This window comes from Echinops telfairi, unplaced genomic scaffold, assembly GCF_000313985.2.
Source record: "Echinops telfairi isolate 266 unplaced genomic scaffold, ASM31398v2 ScPeMD7_7400;HRSCAF=8409, whole genome shotgun sequence".
Lineage (NCBI taxonomy): Eukaryota > Metazoa > Chordata > Mammalia > Afrosoricida > Tenrecidae > Echinops > Echinops telfairi.
In genome coordinates this window covers 54,300,885-54,321,453 of record NW_022111300.1, presented here as the reverse complement: position 1 = coordinate 54,321,453, position 20,569 = coordinate 54,300,885, and the positions used below count along the sequence as shown (strand labels likewise).

Genomic DNA, 20,569 nt, shown 5'->3' with positions numbered 1-20,569 from the left:
TCATTAATATCGGATATTATTACATATGCCAAATATAACTTGTAAGCATAGAATAAGTCGAGCAAGGTGTGTAGATACTAGCTAAACACAGGGGGGAATCACTGGCACTTTTATATATGTACTACCCATGAACACAAGGGAGGAAATGATAATAGTTATATCCATTAGAATTAGCATTCTCAGACATTGCTTAAATGGCAATTAATCTAATGGGTGATGGGCAAGACTTCAGAACTGTAAATAACTGAGATGCCCAGAGAAAAATACCAAGATTAAAGCCCAAAGAGACAAAAGGATGCAAAATAGCAAGAGGGAATAAAAAGTCATTTGCAGTATAGCAAAATGATCAATCAGACATGTATTAGAATCTTTAAAGGAAAAGATAGAGTATAAAAGACCGATTCTCAACCTGTGGGTCCCGACCCCTTGGGGCTCAAACGACCCTTTCACAGGGATTGCCCGATTTATAACAGTAGCAAAATGACAGTTATGAAGTAGCAATGAAAATAACTTTATGGTTGGGCAGTCACCACAACATGAGGACCTGTATTCAAGGGTCGCAGCGTTAGGAAGGTTGAGAACCACGGGCATAGAAGAAGCAACATTTAGAAAGAATAGCTGATAATTCTGACAAGAGAGAAGGACCCAAAGATTTAAAAAGCACTATGAACAAACAAGCAGGAAAACTATAAAGTCACATCAAAGCAATTTGAACTAAAACTACTTAGAATCTGTTTTCAAAATTGAGAAAACTTAAGAAATAAACAATTGTACAGCGAAGCTTGTTAGAACCCGACCTCTACAGGGCTGCCTCGTTTTCCTGGGTCTGAAAGGTACACTCTCACCGCTTTATGTGCTATTAGTGAAACATACTTGAATTTCTCTCTCCGGCAGGTTTCTACCTTATGCTGGCTCTGGCTTTCCCAGGCTTTCCTGTAGCTTCTAGGTGGAGCATTGGTTGTGAATTGGGCTCTGATCCATAAGGTCAGCAGTTCAAAACCACCAGCTGCTCTGAGGGAATGAAGACAAAGCTTTCAACTCCCATACAGAGTTACAGTCTCTGCAACTCAGTGTAGGAAATTCAATCCTGTCCTATACGGTCACTATGAGTCAGAATTGACTATGGCAGTGATTTTGGGGTGATTTTTGGACCGTAGTTCTTAAGACTGAGTATCGCAAAAACAAAAATCATTTCTCTCTTGACTGATCTATAGGCTCAATTCAAGTCAATTTAGAATTGTTCCAATGGTGGAAATTCACAAATTGATCATAACATGTGTGTGTGTATAAAACAAAGGTCTACTTATAAGCAAAGATGTTTGTGAAGATAGCAATTTTAGAGAATTTGCAATGTGTAATACCAAGAGTTGTTCAGTAAACAGTAAATAGGACTGAATAGAATTGGACAAAGACAAATGCCTGTCAGCCCAGGTGTGGACATGGGATTTATATCCAAAGGAACACTAGCACCATGGGGAAAGGATAGACCCCTGAGTAGATGTCTCCGGTACAATGTAATTTTGAGTTTTCCCTCACAAGTTACTGTAAAATGTTTCAGAGGATTGTAGACATAAAAGTAATCGAACATGTGGCATGCAAGTATGCTAGTGAGCTGAAAGTCATTTGGGGAAGCACGCACGCAGCCATCGAGTTGATTCTGACTTAAACAAAGCAAACCTCACTGCCATCCAGTCAGTGCCGGCTCACAGTGACTGCATAGGACAGGTGAGAACCACCCCTGTGGGTTTTCAAGGCTGTAATACTTTCTGGATTTAGAAAGCCCCATCTTACTCATAGGACACACAAATATAAAGGGAACAGATAATGAAATAAAAATTTTAAATTTCCTTTTGATGAAAAAACATTCAGTTAAAAATCACACTCTAGATTAAAGACATTTCTGATGCACACAATGAAGTAAGAGCACATCTCCAGAGGATCGAGAAATCCAAAAGAAAAGGACAGTCCAGATGATGGTGAAAGCCTGACTAGACTTCCCTTTCAGAGCGGTTGGCACAACCAGCAAGCTTATTAGCACTGAGGGACAGGCTGGAGGGAATCATCATGGAATTCCCAATGGAATAAAGGAGAGAATTTTTGGTTAATTTAAAACATTTTGCTGTGAAGTGTATGGAATTTTACAGAGGAGCTCAGTTTTATATTCAATGATGTATACACATTTGGTTTCATCCCATTGACTGCCATCACCTCCGTGAGCAGCACTGAGCCCACTTCTTTGTGTCCTGTTCCCATTCCCCTCCTTTCCTAAGCCTGCTCAACGTTGTCACTGGGGAACAGCTGCCCTTTCACTATCAAATGGGTGAGTTCTCTAAGGTGTGAGTATCCCGCATTAGTGCAGTGGTCCTCAACCTTCCTAATGCCAGGATCCTTTCATACAGTTCCTCATGATGTGCTGACGCCGCAACCATAAAATTATTTTCGTTGCTACTTCATAACTGTAATTTTGAATTGGGCGACCCCTGTGAAAGGGTCGTTTGAGCCCCCAAGGGGTCGCGACCCACAGGTTGAGAACCACTGCTTTAGTGTTACTATTCCCCTGATGCACCTATTCTTCGGTGGAAAATTCCACCAGGGAAGCGAGTTCAGTTACAGATCTGAATGGGCCAGGGACTCAAGAGTAAAGAGGGGTTTTCCCACAAGTCCCTAGCTGAGGCATAATCCGGTTATCATTTAGGATTTTAGGTTTTGGTCCATCTTTTTCTCCCCACTGTACTTGGGACCTCCTTAATGATCTATAGCTACACTCAAACAGCCACACAAATGAGTCTCAAAAATGTAACCAAATACAAGAATTGGGCACAGGTTAAATACATACATCTAGTCTTATTTACAGAAATTCAACTTGGCAAAATCAGGTTAGAAGTTTGGGAGAGTCTGGGGTGTATACTTAGATGGTGAGGATATAAAGAAAAGCAAGTAGCCAGTTTCCATGGTAATCATCATCACGGTTCCATTTTAGGGAAACGTAGTGGTGCGGAGTAGAAGCCCTGGTGTCTTAGTGGGTACATGTTGGGTTGCTAACCAGAAGATCAGAAGTTCAAATCTACCAACTGCTACCCATTGGAGAAAGATGAAGCTTTCTACTCCTTTAAAAAGTTATAATTTCAGAAACCCACAAAACAATATATTGAGTAAAATATAGGCTTTAATAATGAATGGGCAGTGGCAAGAGAACTAGGAAGGGAGATGGGATGTTCAGGGCTGTTTCACTCAGTAAATGTCCTGGACTTCTTGCCACAGCAGTAAATATGCATGTGTGGAATCATTTTAATGGTAACTCATAATCACATTTATGTGTTCAATATTTCCCAAGAAGTGCCTAAGAAAATGAATCCATGAATATGGATCTTCTTGGCACTGGTGCTATAAATGATAAAATACAGTTCATATACATTTAAATATTCAGTGAGTATGAAATTCACTTAGTATAGTATTTTGCCATAATATTTACATACAACACGATTACACATTTAAACATATACTTACATATTTTACATATACAAGTGTCCTAAAACCAATTTAGAAAAAAATTCCTTCAAAATAGCCCATGCCTTCACATCTTGGATATCCATGATGTCCAACCCCCTCACTGTATTTGTTTTATTGGGCCCATAGACAATGTGTTTTTGAAGTGTACCTGTGTTTGCATCTTTGTACCTTCCCCACCCAAGAATGCCCCCATGGGACAGAGTAGAACTGCATCAAGGTGTTTCAGGGGGCTGAAAGTCTTCATGGAAGCAAGCTGCCACATGAGGACAGCTGGTCCATTGGAGCCACAAGCCAGGTAGCTAGCAGCCCAGTGGTCAAAGCACAGGACCATCAGGGCTCTTCTTGGTGCCCTGGCTCCGCCCTACATTCTTGGAAGGGTGTTCTGGTGGGACAGGGGTTCCACGCTTGGCTACCAACCAAAAGAGCTACCATTCAAACCCACCAGGTGCTCCACAGGAGAAAGAGGGGGTGATGTGCTTCCCCATAAAGGTTTACAGCCTTGAAATCTCTGCTTTGAAGTTCCACTCACTCCTTCAGGCTCCCTATGAGTCTGAGATGTTAGTTGGTGGTGGTTTAAGTTCTTGGAAAGCAATTTTTAAATAGTCCCTTAATTAATTTAGCATGTAAGCAACGGAACAGCTAACTGTAGGTAGAAATACTTTTCCCTTGAACATGATTAGACTTCATTGAATAGGGCTAGTGCCACCTGCATTTTTTGGAATTTTTCTTCTTACAAACTTTATTCCAGCTTAATTGCCCAAAGATAATTGGATAAATCAAAATACAACTATATCTTTGCCTCAAAAGACTATTAAACATTTGAAACCAGACATGCAATTCTTAAATCAGCCACATGTCATCAACATTTTATCTATGTGAATTCATGAATCGTCTAAAAGTCTCTGGTGTAGGACGGGACATGACATCACAATTTGTGACGTAGTCACCAAAGACCACCCATTAGTTTCTCAGTGCAGTACCTGGAAGCCCTCATGCGTTATTTTTACTGATAACTCCTTGATTTTCTCAACAGGCAAACCTCAGCTTTTCCTGTTGTGTGGCCCCACTCCCTGTCTTTGTCTCTTATTTAAAATGTCTGATAGAGTCAACAGTGCTATCATGGACTGAAAGTCTATTTTCAGTCCATGATTTATGCCTGCATGATGGTCAAGTCCAATTCAGCATAAATGGCAGCTCCTGAACATGGAAACACCCTCTATCTTGTTGATAGGGAGTTGGGGGAATGAGGTGTTCTGCTAACATTTATTCACCTTATATTACTCCAACGTGAAAATCTTAGGTTGGGATTTGATGGTACTTGGGCCCTTTAGCTTGCCTGTAAGGCCTCTAAAATTTTATGCAAAATGATTGTCTACACAACTGTCTCATCTCTGAAAAGCACGTTCTGATTTTCAGCACATGCACAGAGGAGTCATTTCCGGCTCCCTCACACTTATCTGTGATCTATAAGGGAAAGGGAAAGGTTTAAGAACTCAGCCTCATCTGTTGACTAAATTAAGTTTCACCTTCCTACTGCTTCTCTAAATAGGTTCTAGAAAATTAAGCCTATTAAATGTTACTGTCTGTAGCTAAGGTGTTTTGGTTTTGCTTTTTTTACATTGACTGAAGGAAACTGTCAAGTTAAAGCAGTTGGAAAACAATATGGAGCCACCTTCTAACAGTCCAGACTCAATTCCCTCTCAGTGCTCTGCCAGGTTCTACAGCAGCCCTCCCCACATCCAAGTCGCCACAGGGGACTCGTTGTCCATCTGATGCTAATCTATGTGCCATGGGAAGGAACCACAATTCTATTTAGAAAGATTCTGCAAAATGTTAGATTAAACTGAGTTAAATAGCCTTTTTTAACTCTGAGTCTCATGCCTTTAAAATATGCATTTGGTATATCTAGAGGGAGAGGAACTATGTTGTGTGTCCCCAAAATTGATTGCACTAGTTTTCATTTTGCTAGACTTTCCCCCAATGCTTTTATCCTAAGCAGGTTGATGGGGAGTTGCGGGAAGGGTCACACCCTCTCACCCATTGCTGTTTGCTAAGAATAGCTTCACTGGGGGTGCAGGGGGGTGGGTAGCGAGAGGGAGGGGGAGAATTTGGAAGATTATTCAAAAAGACTCATAGCTGCCCCCTATGTTTGTTTTCTGAGGATATGCATCTTTATTGGGGCAGACAGCCTCATCTCTCCCAGACTCATAAGATGCAACTAGGGAAAATTCCAATAGTTGAGATGCATACCCACCATTTTAAAATGAATATTCTTATTTAAGGGAGAATAATTATTGGGTCACACTGAGTTATAATTTACTTACCCAATGCTTTCATTTTCTACTGGGGGAACCAAGGCAGAGAGAGGCCTGCTGGCAAGTCAAGGATGATAGCTCTAGAAGGGCTGAAATTTAATTCCTAGTGATGTCCTGTTTAATTCTCATTGCAGGATTGTTTTCTTTTCTCCTCCATGTTGAAATAAAGCCCATGATGGTTAAGAATGTGAAATCCAGAGGAAGATGTATATAAATATAATGTGGACCCAATGTCCTCCCATTGAATACAAGGCTGTCTGGATAGACCACTTTACTTAGGCAGGTGTGTTTGAAGCAGGGGCGCTGGTGGTGCAATGGGTTAACTATGTGGCTACTAATCAATGGCAGGGAATCGGATGAGCTGTGGAGGTGACATCAAGATGATACATGAAGAAGGCAAAAGGTCACTAAAAAAGACAGGAAAGGAAAAGAGCAAAGGGGATGTCAAAGGAACTTTGAATCATGCTCTTGATCATAGTGTAGTTAAGATACACAGAAAAAAATGATTAGGTCAAAGAGCAGAACAGAATATTTCAAATGGCAGCTCAAGACAAAGTAAAATATTATAATGAAATGTGCAATTACATAGAGTTAGCAAACCAAAAGTGGACACACTCAGCCTATATCAAGCTGAAAAGAACTGAAGAAGTTCAAGCTTGGAGTTGCAATACTGAATGAGTCTATGTGCAAAACATTGAGTGATGCAGAAAACATCAAAGGGAAATGGAAGAAATATATAAAGAAGTCACTGTACATAAAATAACTGACTTCAAACCCTTTCAGGAGGTAGCATATGACCAAGAGCCAATGGTACTGAAGAAAGAAGCCCAAGCTTCAGTGCAGGCACCCGTGAAAAGCCACGCTCCAGGAACTGATAGTTTGCCAAGGGAAAGGTTCCAACACGTTTGTGAAGTACTAGGAGCATTCACTGGTTTGTGCCAAGAAATATGGAAGAGAGTTACCTCGCCGACGAAGTGGAAGAGTTTCCTATTTGTGCTCATTTCAAAGTGGCCCAAAAGAATGAGAGCATTGAGCGATATCATTACCGCGACATTCACAGGTGGTGTTCGGAACTGCAAGCAGCTTTGGATGAGGACATGGAACAAGGGGTATCACTGCTGATATCACAGGGGTCTTGGGGGAAAGAAAAGAATATCAGAAAGCAGTTTGTTTGCATTTTACTGACTATGAGAAGGCGTTCAATTACGCGTATCATAGCAAACTGCAGCGAGCACTGAGAAGAAGGGGAATTCCATGACACTTAAATTGTGCCATTGCAGAACAAGAGAATAAGGCATTATTTAAAATCAGCAAAGATTTGTGTCAAAGTTGTGTATTTCACCATACTTCGGTAATCTATATGCTGAGTAAATAATCCAAGAAGCTCAGGTATAGGCTGACATCAAGTACCAGGATTGGATGATGGCTTATTACCAACTTTCTTTATGCAAATGGCACAACTGGGCTTGTCAAAATAAGGAGTAAAGTCAAAATCACAATTTTACCAATAGACAACTTCATGGTAAACAAAGAAAAGATTGAACTCATTAAGGCTTCTTATCTTGCTTAGATCTACAATCAGTGCTCTTGGAAGCAAATCAAGAAAGAAATCAATTCATTGAACATTGAGCAAATCTGCTGTTGCACAAGACCCCTGTAGAGTATTCAAGAGCAAGAGCAGCACTTTGACTACTTGGGTGGTCTGTCCCAGACCATCATGTTTTCCATTTCCTCTTGCAGGAGCTCAGGAGACATCGTGATTATGCCTGGGACTGTGAACAACAGCTGTCTGACACTGCCAGCTGTGCCACCAGACAAAGATGAGGCTCTCTCCTCCTGCAAAGATGTACAGTTTTAGAAAGTCACAGGACAGTTCTCCTCTCTGCCATGAGGTCACCGATTGAGAATGAATGGTTGCGAGTGAAGTTCATATGCATTTTAAAGTTGGGTTTGGCATAAGGAAACAGTAAGAAAAAGGATGCACTGGAATTCTGGATGGCAAGAATATTTGGCAAAGAACATTGAAAGCCCCAGAATGGACTGCCAGGACACATCACCATCGGAATGCTCCTGAGAAGTGAGTGTGGCCAAACTTGGTCTCACATCCTTTGGGCATGTCATCAGGAGAGACCAGTTCCTTGAGAAGGACACTGTGCTCATTAAAGCTGAGGGCTAGTGGAAAAGAGGAAGAATCCCAATGATATGAATTGATACCATCGTTGCAACAATGGGCTCAAACATAACGATTGGGAGGATGGTCCAGGACTGTGTCCTGTTTCCTGCAGTTGGACCTAGAGTTGCTATGAGTTGGACCCAACTCAACAGGATATAAGAACAACTTCTGGCTTCCAGACCCTATAACCCTGTGGCTGCTGTCTGCCCAAAGAAACAGTTGAGAAGGCAAACCTTAGAGGTAGGCATTTTGGGTCCACCTTTGGACATTGATCTCCTGATGTAGTTCAGTCCACCATGCTCAGTGAAACAGATGTTATAGCTCTTTGATAAGAACAAAGGTTGCATGTTTTTTCCATCAGTGATTTTATTAGAAACACAGAATACAAGAGTAACTGAAAGGATGTGCCAGTCAGAACCATAAAGCTTCTACCGGGAGAATCAACAGTACATAAAGAAGACCAGAGTAGTGCCAGGGTCTGCCAGGACTTTGTGAATGGAAACATTTCATTAGGTGTTTCATATTATCCCAGGTAACAAGACTCCAACTCAGCCGTGGTTGAAGGCAGTAGGGAGAAAGGCGATGAGCTGAAAATGAAAAGGACTATTAATGCACAACTACAAAGTAAACTCCATGTAAGATTGAGGGTGACGGATGAGTCTATGCCCAAGCTTTTATGCCTACACAACGAAGTGAATGACGGCATTTTTGCAATTGTCAAAAAAAGAAAAAAAGAAAAGCTAAAAAATAAGTTTAGTTTTAGTAATATTGAGTTTCCTGTTATTTAACCATCTGCATTAGCAAAACTGTTCTTGTCATAGTTAAATCAGATGGAATCTTTCAATCTCTCAACAATTTCTCACCGCTCACTCTTTGTAAAAATAATATCTTACCTTCGGTTGGAGATAAATTTTTATAAGAACGCCCTCACTGCCCATGTCAATGCTCCTGCTACATCCTCAGGGTTTTCCTCCACCTCAGAAATGCAGGAAGGTCAATAGACCTAAAGTACCAAGTCAGCAAAGAAATGGCCTTAACTTCTACTATGTACGCCCTAAACTGTCTCGAATGGAATGGTTAAGGCTAAAATAGAATTAACCAATGCCTGTGACAATGTATTCCTCTGAAAGTACAATATGCTGTTCAGAGGTTGGCTTAAAACTAAGGGTATACCCGTAGTTTGAATGGATGTGAGTCTTTGGGTCATACAAAGGACTATTACTAATTGTGTTGGCAAAGAACATTGAATGTTCCACAGGCTGCCAGAACAACAAACCAATCTCTCTGGGAAGAAGTACAACCAGAATGCTCCTTAGAAGAGTGTATGGTGAGACTTCATCGCAGCTGATTGGTCATGTAAGCAGAAGGGACCAGCCCCCTGGAAAGGACATCCTTTATGTCTAGAGGGTCAGCAACAACAACAACAAAGGCAGCTCAAGACCCAGACAGAGGAATGATTCTGACGATGGCCAAGGACCAGGCATCATTTTCATGCACTAAAGGTGGCTCCAACTCAGAGCTTACTCAATGTGACTAACAACCTCACTGAATGTACTGGTTCTATTTCAATTGGCCATAACAAGCTGCAAGATTTGGTAATGACCTTAAAGGGTCACTAAAATTTCAACTGTGAATGAAATTTAGTAATGATCAAAAGGAAATGCTAGCATTTGTAGAGTCAACTGTTGCCCTAATTAAGCTATCTTGGGTGTGAGCTGCCCACAGACACTGACGTATATGTCCTATCAGTACCCATCTACATTATTTTCACTTTTATGTGAATTAGGTGGGGGGGGGTTCCAGTGCAGGTACCTTCATTTGTACATATTTCATTCAACTCATCCACGGTAACCCCTTGAATGTATCCTTACTGATCCCACTTCCTCCCTGTGTTGCCTGTTTCTAGGCCTCCTCTCCAACGTCTTACAATTTTGTCCTTGGACAATGCTGTGCTTTTTCTCTAAAAAGGTTGATTATTCTATCTCAGGTGACTAAGGGCCATTTGGGAGGGGTGGAAGGTGGGTCTCACAGGGCTATCTAATCAGGAAATCTAGTCTTGTATGACTTTGAGCCCCATCCCATAATTTTCACCCAATCTATTCAGGACGTCATCTGATCCTTTTCAGAGGTGTTGGTGGTGGCAGCCAGGTCCCACTCTAGTTCTTTCAGTCTGATTGTAGAGACAGCTACATGCCTGGTCAACTAGGTCACTCAACCAGTTGTTTCCACGTGTTTTTTGCTTTTCAACACTTTTTCCTCTGGATGTGGAGAAACCAATTGTCACAGCTTAGATAGCAGTTCAAGCTTTAAGCAAGCTTCTGCACTTAACAACTTTCAATACCGTATATCCTCGAGTATAAGACAACCCAAATATCAGCTTAGGCACCTAATTTTACCACAAAAACTACATTTAAAATGTGCTGAAAAACCCTGCTTATACACGAGTATATACAGTAATTTAAAGTATAAATCTTTCTACATGCTAAGATTCTGTTTCCATTGGCTATCTTTCTATGAATTGGTGAATTTATTACTACAGAAAACAAACAGCAAAACTAAACTTTTTTAGAAAAAGTGTTCCTAAAGGCATTGTGGTTATGGTCCTCTCTCTGAATGTCATTCATTGTAAAGCATTCCCCCAAGCTCTGGCTGCAAATGAGTTGGTTGAATTCTCGCTTGTTACTCAAGCCACATCCCACGTTTAGATTTCAGACCATTTTCTCATGTTAGGCTCCTATTTTTACAACCACCACCGTTCTTTAACTAGCTGATTCCATATTTGAACTAGAAAACACAGACTTCTGTATAATCGGAATACTCAAATAAATCACATTCCTTGACTTCACAGACCACAGAATTTCAAAACACTCAGCTGTGGGCTGTTAGCTGCTGTTGCGTTGACTAACTTAGAGGCTATGGCACAATCAGAACATGGGAAGGGAGGCAAGGGTATCTATGCATTTCCTCTGTGATGAAATACAGTCGGACAAAAGATGAACTCTGTTCTCACTCGTGTCCTGCCGGTCAATGACTTCACACCGTTAAGAGGCACTCAAGTGGGGACATTTGAATGTAGGAGCATCTTCTTTGGGGTTGGGTTCTCTTTTTAAATGTTTATGATTACCCCCTTTATGATGAAGCTATTCAGACTTCTAAGACTTCTTCCCTTTTGTCCCCTGCACCGATTTTGAAGGTAGACGTTACGCCAATACACGAGGAGTGCTTATCATGAGAACTGTCACACATGGACATCCATCTTTTACAAGAAAAAGTCTGCGATCATTGTATCTTAAGAGTGAAACATTAGCAAAGTGTAACCACCAGGTGGATATCCCTGTCTTCACCTTCCACCACCAGTACCTATCCTGGACCATATTACTTATCTTTTTTCGTTTTAGTCGAGAGCTCACCAAAACGCTACAACTTCAATTAATCAGATTTAGCTACATATTTGATTATATTCTGCGTTCACTCTTGTCTATTTGCTTTCATCGAAGTTCTACAGACAAATCTAATTATTTCCAAGTCAACCAAGTCTATACTATTTTCCACATTTAAAAACATGTGTCTCTCTTTCTATTCATTTCTAGCCAAATTCAACATGAGACAGCCCAAATCATGCCTCCTTCAACCTGTTGTTCCTCCGTTTTTAATCCTTGGACTTGGCATATTAGTCTAATTATACAATCCTGGAAGCTAATTGTTTCTCCCTTCCCATTCTAAAAACTATCCAGCTTGTTGAAAAATAGACTGCCCTCTCCCACATCAATCACATCTCTCCCCCCACTGTCTTTTCATCTCCATTACTAGAACCTCATGGAATTCCACTTCACCTCTCCAAAACACAGTCCAAACGGGTGTTCTCTTTCATTCTAGTTTGCTCCCCGCCCGTCTAACACATAAGCCAGTGCTGTGGGAGAGTTCCTAGCGTACATCTCTGCCTATGTTCTATTTTGGAGAGACATACACACCACACAACAACATAATATTTCAATCCTCTGCGGGGCTATACTGAATATAGAAGAAATTTTCAACTTCTGAAACTCGCCACTCAAGAATCTCCATTCATCAGTTCCAAGGTCATGTAGAACACAAGATCATTTCTCCCCATTAAATCCTAGCCCCAAATGTCACAGTAAATACATAATTATGTCCTTAAATACATTTCCTTCCATTTAGAACCTTCTTTTTACCTTAAAATCCCATTATTTTCAGTTCAACTCCTGTACTTAACTGCAAATATTTCTCTTATGACATTTTTCTGATTACATACATACTTAATTACAAGTAATGTCTCCTTAAATGATTCTTCTTCGCAGTTGTTCCTTGCCTTCTGGAGATTAATCTCTTTGTGAGATCGCTTCCTTCAGCAGCGCAGCCACCCCGTCACCACCACTGCTCTCTATGTCCTTGTCACTCAAAGCAAGGTGACTAAAACGCTCACACTTCATAAGTGCTCTAGAGTGTTCAGAGGAAAGCCCTCCCTCCAGGCCATGTTGTGGATGTATTGATTCAGTTTAGTTATAAAACTCCAGCACTGGGCTATATTGTTCTGGTCGGGTGAGACACTGAGGTACAGAGCCCTTTCAATATGTATGCAGTCACCAGCAAATGCAGGAAGAAAGCACCAGCAAACTGGTTACACAATCTGTCCTAAATAGCGCTGTATTTTACTTCTTCTCATTGTGACACCGGAATCTGAAAGCAAGGGAGGTCTTAACAGATTGGTTTTCAAGTTGGGGATGGTTCCATTGACAGGGAAGAGGCCTGCTTCCCCCCAAGGGCCTGGAAACAACGAAATGGGGCTGAAAGGAGCGGTGGTCCCCCAAGGTTGTCTCTTCATAGAGATTTTTTTTGAAAGTTACCATACTTATGTGGAAATTGTTTTCCCTCTCTACCTCCCTCAAATATCCCCGGTTCCTACTTGCTCCTGGCTCATCCATCTCAGGAAAGACTCACAGCAACCTAGAAAGCCCCTGCTTCCAACGGCGGGGAAACCCGCCACTGGAGGAGATTCATCTACTCAAGTACACTGAAAGCTTCAGAGGACAGGACAGCACGGCAGCTGTGACAGCCCAAGTGGGAGAAGGGGGCTGCGGTTGGAAATGATTGAAACTGAGAAGCTGAAAGTCTGACTTATGTTCCTCTAGCTATAACTAGCACGATGAGGTTTAGGATTCAATCAGTGAAGAACTGTGTAACCCAAATGTTTCAAGCCAACTGCTATTGAGTGGGTCCTGAGTCACAGCAAAGCTACAGCAGGCTTGACTGGGGTGGCTCCTGGGGGTTTCAGAGAGAGCCCCTCCTTAGGGAATCCGGCACCTTGTCTTTCTCCTAAGGAGCAGCCTGCTGTTTGACTCATTGGGCTTTCAGTTAGCAGTCCAGTGCTTAACCAGCTTAACACCAGGCCTCCAAGTTTTTTTTACTTAAAAATAACTCATTGTCCAAAAAGGCCATTTTGAAAACCTTGGCTAACAGCCATGCATCCTTTCTTTTGAAGCATGTAAAACTTCTGTAGAATTAAAACAAAAATCCTGAAATAGACATGCCCCGTGTTGAACTCCATGCTATTGGGGGGCATGGACTCCTCACCCCTTGTGCACTGCGCCAGGCTCAAAGGCTGACAACACGCTTTCCAGCCCCTCATCAGAAATAGGCAGAGAAGCTTCAGCAGTTGAGAAACCTCCAGAAGAAACAGCTGAGAGGTGAACTGATTTCTACCGTGTAGAGCTGCCTTCAAATGAGCCATCGTAAGCAAGCAGTTTATAGTGAGAAAGCCAATTCCCTTGCAAAAAGTAAATGGCCTTTCTTGCCTGTTTTGCATTTTTATCTCTACCATTTCCTCTCATTTAACATTGGCTGCAGTTTAATAAATGGCAGGCTTTCTCTTTGGGCCTCCAGAAGGAGATCTGGGTGAACTGCATGGATTGTTGTCCTCCTCTGGTTTGATGTTAACCCTATTTTATTCCCTGGGGCAATTTTTAGGCATTGCTTCCATCAGACAGTGGCTGTAATCCCGATTTTCAGTAAGAAGAACTAGCATTTTAAGTTCTTACTGCTTTGCCTCCTGTTCTTAGTGACTTTCAAATACTCATAGTTGAAAACTCACCCAAAACCCAGTGAGGTAGTAGCCAGAGTCGTTAGTGGTTAGTGCGCTTCACAGAATTGGTTGCCAAGGCACAGGAGTTTAGAAACTTACTCAAAGTGTAGCATCATGACAAGTTTTGACTTTTGTTTGCCAACTTGGTTTCCTGTTTTGTTTTTCCTATTCTGTATCCCAACATCCCGATAATCAATAATGTTCCCTTGATTCCAAGGCTTCTGTCTGCCTGAAATAGAACTTCTAAGGACATAATCCTCACACACAAATGGCCTTCTACCCCATTCCCGTCTCATCTTGCCTTCTCGAGGCTGCCTTCTGCTTTATCTTTACGTGAAGCCTGCCAGGGAATTTAACACCAGCTGCCAGGATTTCCTGGAGGTAATTTTTGCACCTAAAACCAGAAACAGCCTTTCTGAAATCTTCTGAAAACAAAACCCTAACAGTGTAACCACTGAAACAGTCTCCCTTGAGTATTGTTTTTAAGACACTGGATATATGGGACACACTGGGAAAAATCAGTCAGGAATGCTGGGGGCAGAGCTTACGTTAGTGGGTGAGGAGCAGCCATCAACAAAGGTTGAGGATGGTTGTACAACTGGAATACTGTCATCACTGTGGAAGCAGTGTAGGGTACACTGTGCATATCATCAACAGAATAAGCCAGCCAGCCACCTGACAATACATTCTCCTTGTGCTCTCTGGTGGCCCAATATCTGGTCACCCTGATTAGATTTTTGTTATTGACATCATACTCCTTCTTCAAGGGAGGAAACCTCCATTGATAGTGGCCCCATGAAAGCGAAGCAGCCTTGATATAGACTTAAAAAGAAATGTCAAGATCCATAAAATAATGATTGGGGGTGGGGGTGGGAATGTCTAGAAGGAATTTTTATGAAGCAGTGCAAAGGCATGCCATGACTGTTGACTTGTCTCCTGCATTAGTTAATTTATTGACATTCCCGTTAAACTACCCCTCCAGAATTAGACATCCCATTTAACTTATAAAATGCAATAGCAAGAAATTTTGGTAGGGATAAGAACAACTTTCAAAAACCAAGTCCTTGGCTGCCAACCAACACCTACTCATGTCAATCTTGGAGGGCGGAGTGGGCCTTGCCCGCAGTGTTTCCATGGTGTCAGTTTCCAGAAGGGACCACGCACCTCTTTCTCTTGTAAAGAGGCTGAAAGATATACATATATTTTTAAGCCACTGATTTTTTTCCTTTTATTTGGCAGCTGAGCACCTGAACCACTGAACCACCAAGACCCTTTCCCTTTTATAGCAACTCTGGTATACATGAGATGATGTAATTAAAATATATATATTACACTGAGTCATGTCTGACTCAGAGAACCTATAAAAGGTTCCCAAGGCTGTAAATCTCTATAGGAGCAGACAGCCTCATCTCCCTCCCGAAGAGTCTGTGGCGGGTTCAAATATCACCCTTGCGTTTAGCACCCACCACATACAACCCACCACACCACTAGGGCCATAAAACACAAGTGCGTCAATAACTAATACAGCATGGGAATAGCACATGAATAATCAGGCCACTGAAGCAGAATGAAAAGTACAGAAAGAATACTTGATAAAACAATTCAAACCATGGAGGGAGGCTAAAGAACTGTGTGTTACTATACATGTAACTTAATCATGTACCCATTCTAGGATTTATACCTTAGAAACACTTTTATCACAAGGTTATATGCATACATCATCCATCGCAGGATAGCGGCTTCTAGCAAAGTATTGGGAACACTGCCATTTCCCACTGCAAGGCAGCAAATTATTTAACCATTGTATCTGTACCTCTGAGCCATCCACTTTTTCCTGATGGGGCTGGGCAAGAAGACATGGGAGGATTCAGCGCTGAGCGATTGCCAACCTGTTGTGTGTAAAGTGAACTCCCTCAGAAACAGGAAGGAGGATCGTACTTCCGGCAACAAAGAGCCAGGTGTGGACCTATCCTTTAGGACACCGAGATCTTTATGCATTCAGCCTCCTGGGTCCAGGAGATTGCTTTGCTCCCAGAAAAGTGACAGAGAGGCAGCAGCTCCAGGCAGCAGAGCATGCAACGGAATGGTGGCCTTCCTACTCCACAGAGCCAGGAAAGCTAAGGGCTTTGGGACAGGAGACTGGCTGGTAGAGTAAGGTGCCTCTGGGTACTTAATTTGGGGCTCTGGATTTGCTGATCCACACAGTTCATGCTGGGTGCCTGTGGATTGAGGATGACAGCCACGTGACATGCCCTTTGGCAATTTAATAGCAGCCCTACAAGAACTGTATGTAAACTATGGTTCTTCCACATAAAAAAGCTATGTATAGATGTAAAAACTCCCGGTTACAAGTCAACAAATTCAAGGTGCTTTGTATGCTTTATAGATGAAAAACGCAGGGGGTGGGGTAGTCACACTTCTTTGATCTTCACACAGAAATGTTCCACGTGAAAACTGTGAGCAGGAATTTCACAGGATCACCTATTGTTCCCACATGTTTCCTCTGCCTCCCACTCAAACCACCTCCATATGACAGTCAAGTGGTCCCTTAAGCAAAAGCTTACGACCTTGAGAGTCCATTCTGACTCATACATACTGTCAAAGATTTATGAGGCTGTAAATCTTTGCTGGAGTAGAAATCCTCATCTTCCTTCCTTGGAGCAGCTGCTGGGGTTGAACTACAAACCTCGGAGCCAGCACACCACCCACTATTCCAGATGGGCTCCTGAATTGCTCCCCTGGGGGTTTCCTACTCCATCATCTTGACAGCACAGATCTTCCAGGCATTTTCTTCTGCCAAGCCTCGTGGTGGGTTTACACAGCCGACCTTTCGGCTGGTAGCCAAGGGTGCTTAACCACTGCGCTAGCGAATGACGTTCACGCTCTAGAGGGACGAGCCGAGGCGGACAGAACTAAGGCTTAGAGGGACTGAGCACTTCAATTTGCTGCGGAAGGAATGTCTGTAGAGGGTGGTCATTGAGGGTGGAGTGGAAATGCTTTATATCCCGTGGGAATGGGGATATGGGATCCTGAGGAAGAGACTCAAGTTCCTGGCATAACTGGACATGGAAATATCCCAGAGTCCAAAGGAGAGAGGATACAAAGGAAGCATAGACAACCCGAAAGTAAATTTTGAAGTCAAAACTTATGGGGGTTTGGAGGAAGCACGGTGTAGCCTACACTACGAGATGTTGCTGAGAAGCCGATCCAAGTCCTCATTGATCTCTGCTATCACGGGCATGCTGATCTTTCTCCCCACTTTCCTCTCTTGTCTTTGTTGCTGTGTAGCTTCCATACATCAAAATACCATTTCCATCTCCAAAGACGGTTGTCTGACCAAGCAAACATGTAGGAAAAATGGCGATTTAGCTTGAGTTCTAATAAAATAATGATAGCCCTGTAACTTAACAGCATTTTTTATATGCCACAGTAAAAAAAATCAAATTGAACATGACAGTTTTATTTTAAATCTCTGTTTAGATACAAGTTACTTTTTTTTTTTAATCCCTCAATCATTGTAGAGAAATATCACCACAGAAAGCTACAGAAGGAGCTTAGTTTCCTGGCTGCCATCCCTGACACATCTTGGCAAGTCGGACACTACTGTCGATGTGCTTTTAAGATACGGTGTTATATGGTTAAAAAAAATCATAAAAGCATAGAATTCCCCCTGTAAAAGAAAAGAAAGATCGTATCCAGTTCTGGGCCAGGTAACTGTTGATGGTGTCTGTGAGATGTTTTTCACTAGCTAGAGATAATAAACGACTTTCTTCAACAACATTAAGCCTCAGGTAGAGAGTGTGTGTATTTGTTGGGGGGCGTGGGAGGGGTGGAGGACACAGCCTTGTACATACAACGGAACACTCTACCTTTTACACATGGGTGACTCAGAGTAAGCCCTCCACACTGAGTGTAGACGCCTTCCACCAAACTCACAGTCATCAGGAGGATTCTGACTCCCAGGTGCCCAACAGAACAGAGTCGGCGGCCTCCAGGAGCTGGTCCTTCTCTCATGGAGCACCTGGTGCTGGAATCCCCAACACATCACCCACCACACGCAGCCAGGGCTCCTGGATAGACTCCGAGGGCAATGGAGTAAGTTTAGCAAGTATCTGTCAGATCCTTAATACATGTTGCTGTGTTGGGCAGCACGGAGACTGTGATCTGGGAGGTATAGACTTGCGCGGCTCCTGCAACCTAGTGAGGCAGACAAGCACCCACAATGCAAAGCAAATCAGAGATGCACTAAATTCCAAGTCCCTGGAGACGGAGCCGCCAGAGTGAGACTCTTGGGGTGCCCCGAGAAAGAATGAGGCTCTGCCGGCAGAGCCGGGAAAGAGAAGCTGTCAGGGAGACAGGTGTGCCAGCTGCCTCTGGAAGCAAAGCTCCCTGGGAGATCTAGTTAGCCCAGGGAGGGCCCAGAGCAGGCCAAGCGTTTTACGAAAAGCAAAGCGGAGTATAAGCCTTTCCACTTCGTCTGGATTGACTTGAATGGGCAGCAGATGCTCTGCTCTCATAAGATGATGGGAACATTTGCTGTACCAGAATTTTAAATCATGTGCCCCTTGCCGTGACTCTTTCCCTCCTCTTGATGCTCCTTGGAAAGATGCTATCCCGGTTGTCCACATACCCATGCCTGGAGGGGCAGGGAGGGAGGGTCGTATAAATGGTCTTGACTCTGAAGATACAGGTCTCACTCCACCCACCCTTCCACCAGGGTACACTTCAGATACAAATGCCTCACTTAATTATATGAAAATTCATTAAAAACAACTCAAAAATGTTTCCCCTTGCTTTCAGCATGCCTCCCATTACTGAAAACACACAGTAAAAAATAATAATAATAAAGTGCAAAGCAGAAAACAAGTCGTGAAAGGGTTAAGCTATTGCATTGGGGTCGTGGGTCATTTAGTCAATCACCAGGTATGTGGTAATGCCTACGCAATCACTTGGACTTTATTAGTTCCTCTACATTGAGGAAGTTGAAATCACCATTAAAAGTGCTATACACATAAATACACACACACACACACACACGCGAAACAAACCCATTGCCATTGGCTTGATTCCGACTCTGCAATTCTACGCTGGGTTTTTGAGATTCTACACTTGTATTGGAGCAAACAGCCTACTCTCCCTCCCATAGAGTGGCTGGTGGGGTTGGAACTGCTGACCTTGCACTTAGCAGCCCAAGAGTCTGTCCCCAAGTTGTGTAATATAAAAAAATGCATGTACGTGTGTGTATAATGAATCCATGAATACACAAGGGTATATGAACTGTATATTGCTGTTTACCTTTAGAATTTCTCATGAAATAACTATATCACTATTTTCTATGCTAATTCTACCCAACTTCAAACAGCATCAGCAGCACAGGAGAAAGATAAGCAACAGGCAGTTCTACCTGCTGAGCAGAAGAATCTGCGGGGCCCAGGCCGGCCAGGCTTAATAAAAGTACCATTTGCCATTTTGCCTTAGTTTTTTACAATCAGTTTTTCAAAGTTTGAAAGTACTCACTGCCATTTAATCGATGCCAACCATGTAGGACAGGGTAGAACTGCCCCTTCTGAGTTTCTGAGACTTACTCTGTATTGGAGTAGAAAATCGTGATTTTCAAACATCTAACCTTGTGTATTGCAGCCCAATCCCTAATAATTACCCCACTAGGGCTCCTGGGATGTCCTAGTCCTACAGTCACCTATCAAGTTCTACAGCATTTACCTTATACTCACAATTGTCCAGCTTTATTTCTAAGAATGGGTTCAATGTATTTTTACAGATTCTGTATTTCTGAGCTAATTATACCAACTTGTTTGAATGGATTTATCTCACACCAATCTATAAACATCATTTCAACCCAAACCCTTACCAGCTTATGTTGTGCAGCTCTGCACAGTGTGCTTAAAACCACGGCCCAAGCAGGCATAGGAGGGTAAAGTCTACCTTGTCCTGAGAGGAGAACATAGCATTAAGTTAGAAGAGATAAGAGTGTGGTTTTGATAGAGAGACCAATGAAAACTGGCATGGAGTTCAGGAACTAGTATACACATACCTGTGATGTTGATACACTTTACAGTTATGCTAGAGGTGATGGGGTACTGGCAATATTGGGTATTCATATGGAAGAGTGTTATTCCTGCCTCTCACCATATAAATATCTATGTGCATATCTATATGTAAATGTCAAACATCTAGAATATAAAACAGTAACCTATTATCCTGAGCTCGAGAACGAGGCCTCAGACCATACATCTGCATGGACAAGACATAAAAGGTTGCTAAGTATAACTGCATCAAAGGTTAAAATGCTGCTCACTAGAAAGTTAAGATTTGGAAGGAGATGTTGGAGACATGTTAACAAGTGGCAGGTGCTATGTATATCTAATGCAAACACACGTGAATATTTTAAGAATGAAGGCTAGTGACGCTCAGGGAGAAAAGCAGGCACGCAAGTCCAGACAGGACGCCCCC

The 20,569-nt window shown here is 42.4% G+C and overlaps 1 protein-coding gene across 1 annotated transcript in view; it reads right to left on the bottom strand.

Annotated features, from left to right (window-relative positions):
- DOK6 (docking protein 6) overlaps nucleotides 1–6,868 on the bottom strand; it is a 172,990-nt gene extending 166,122 nt beyond the window's left edge. The window contains exon 1 of the mRNA XM_045296075.1: nucleotides 6,788–6,868. Coding sequence (XP_045152010.1) covers nucleotides 6,788–6,868 — 81 coding nt within the window. The remainder of the gene's footprint in view (nucleotides 1–6,787) is intronic.
- Between the last annotated feature and the right edge of the window lie 13,701 nt (nucleotides 6,869–20,569).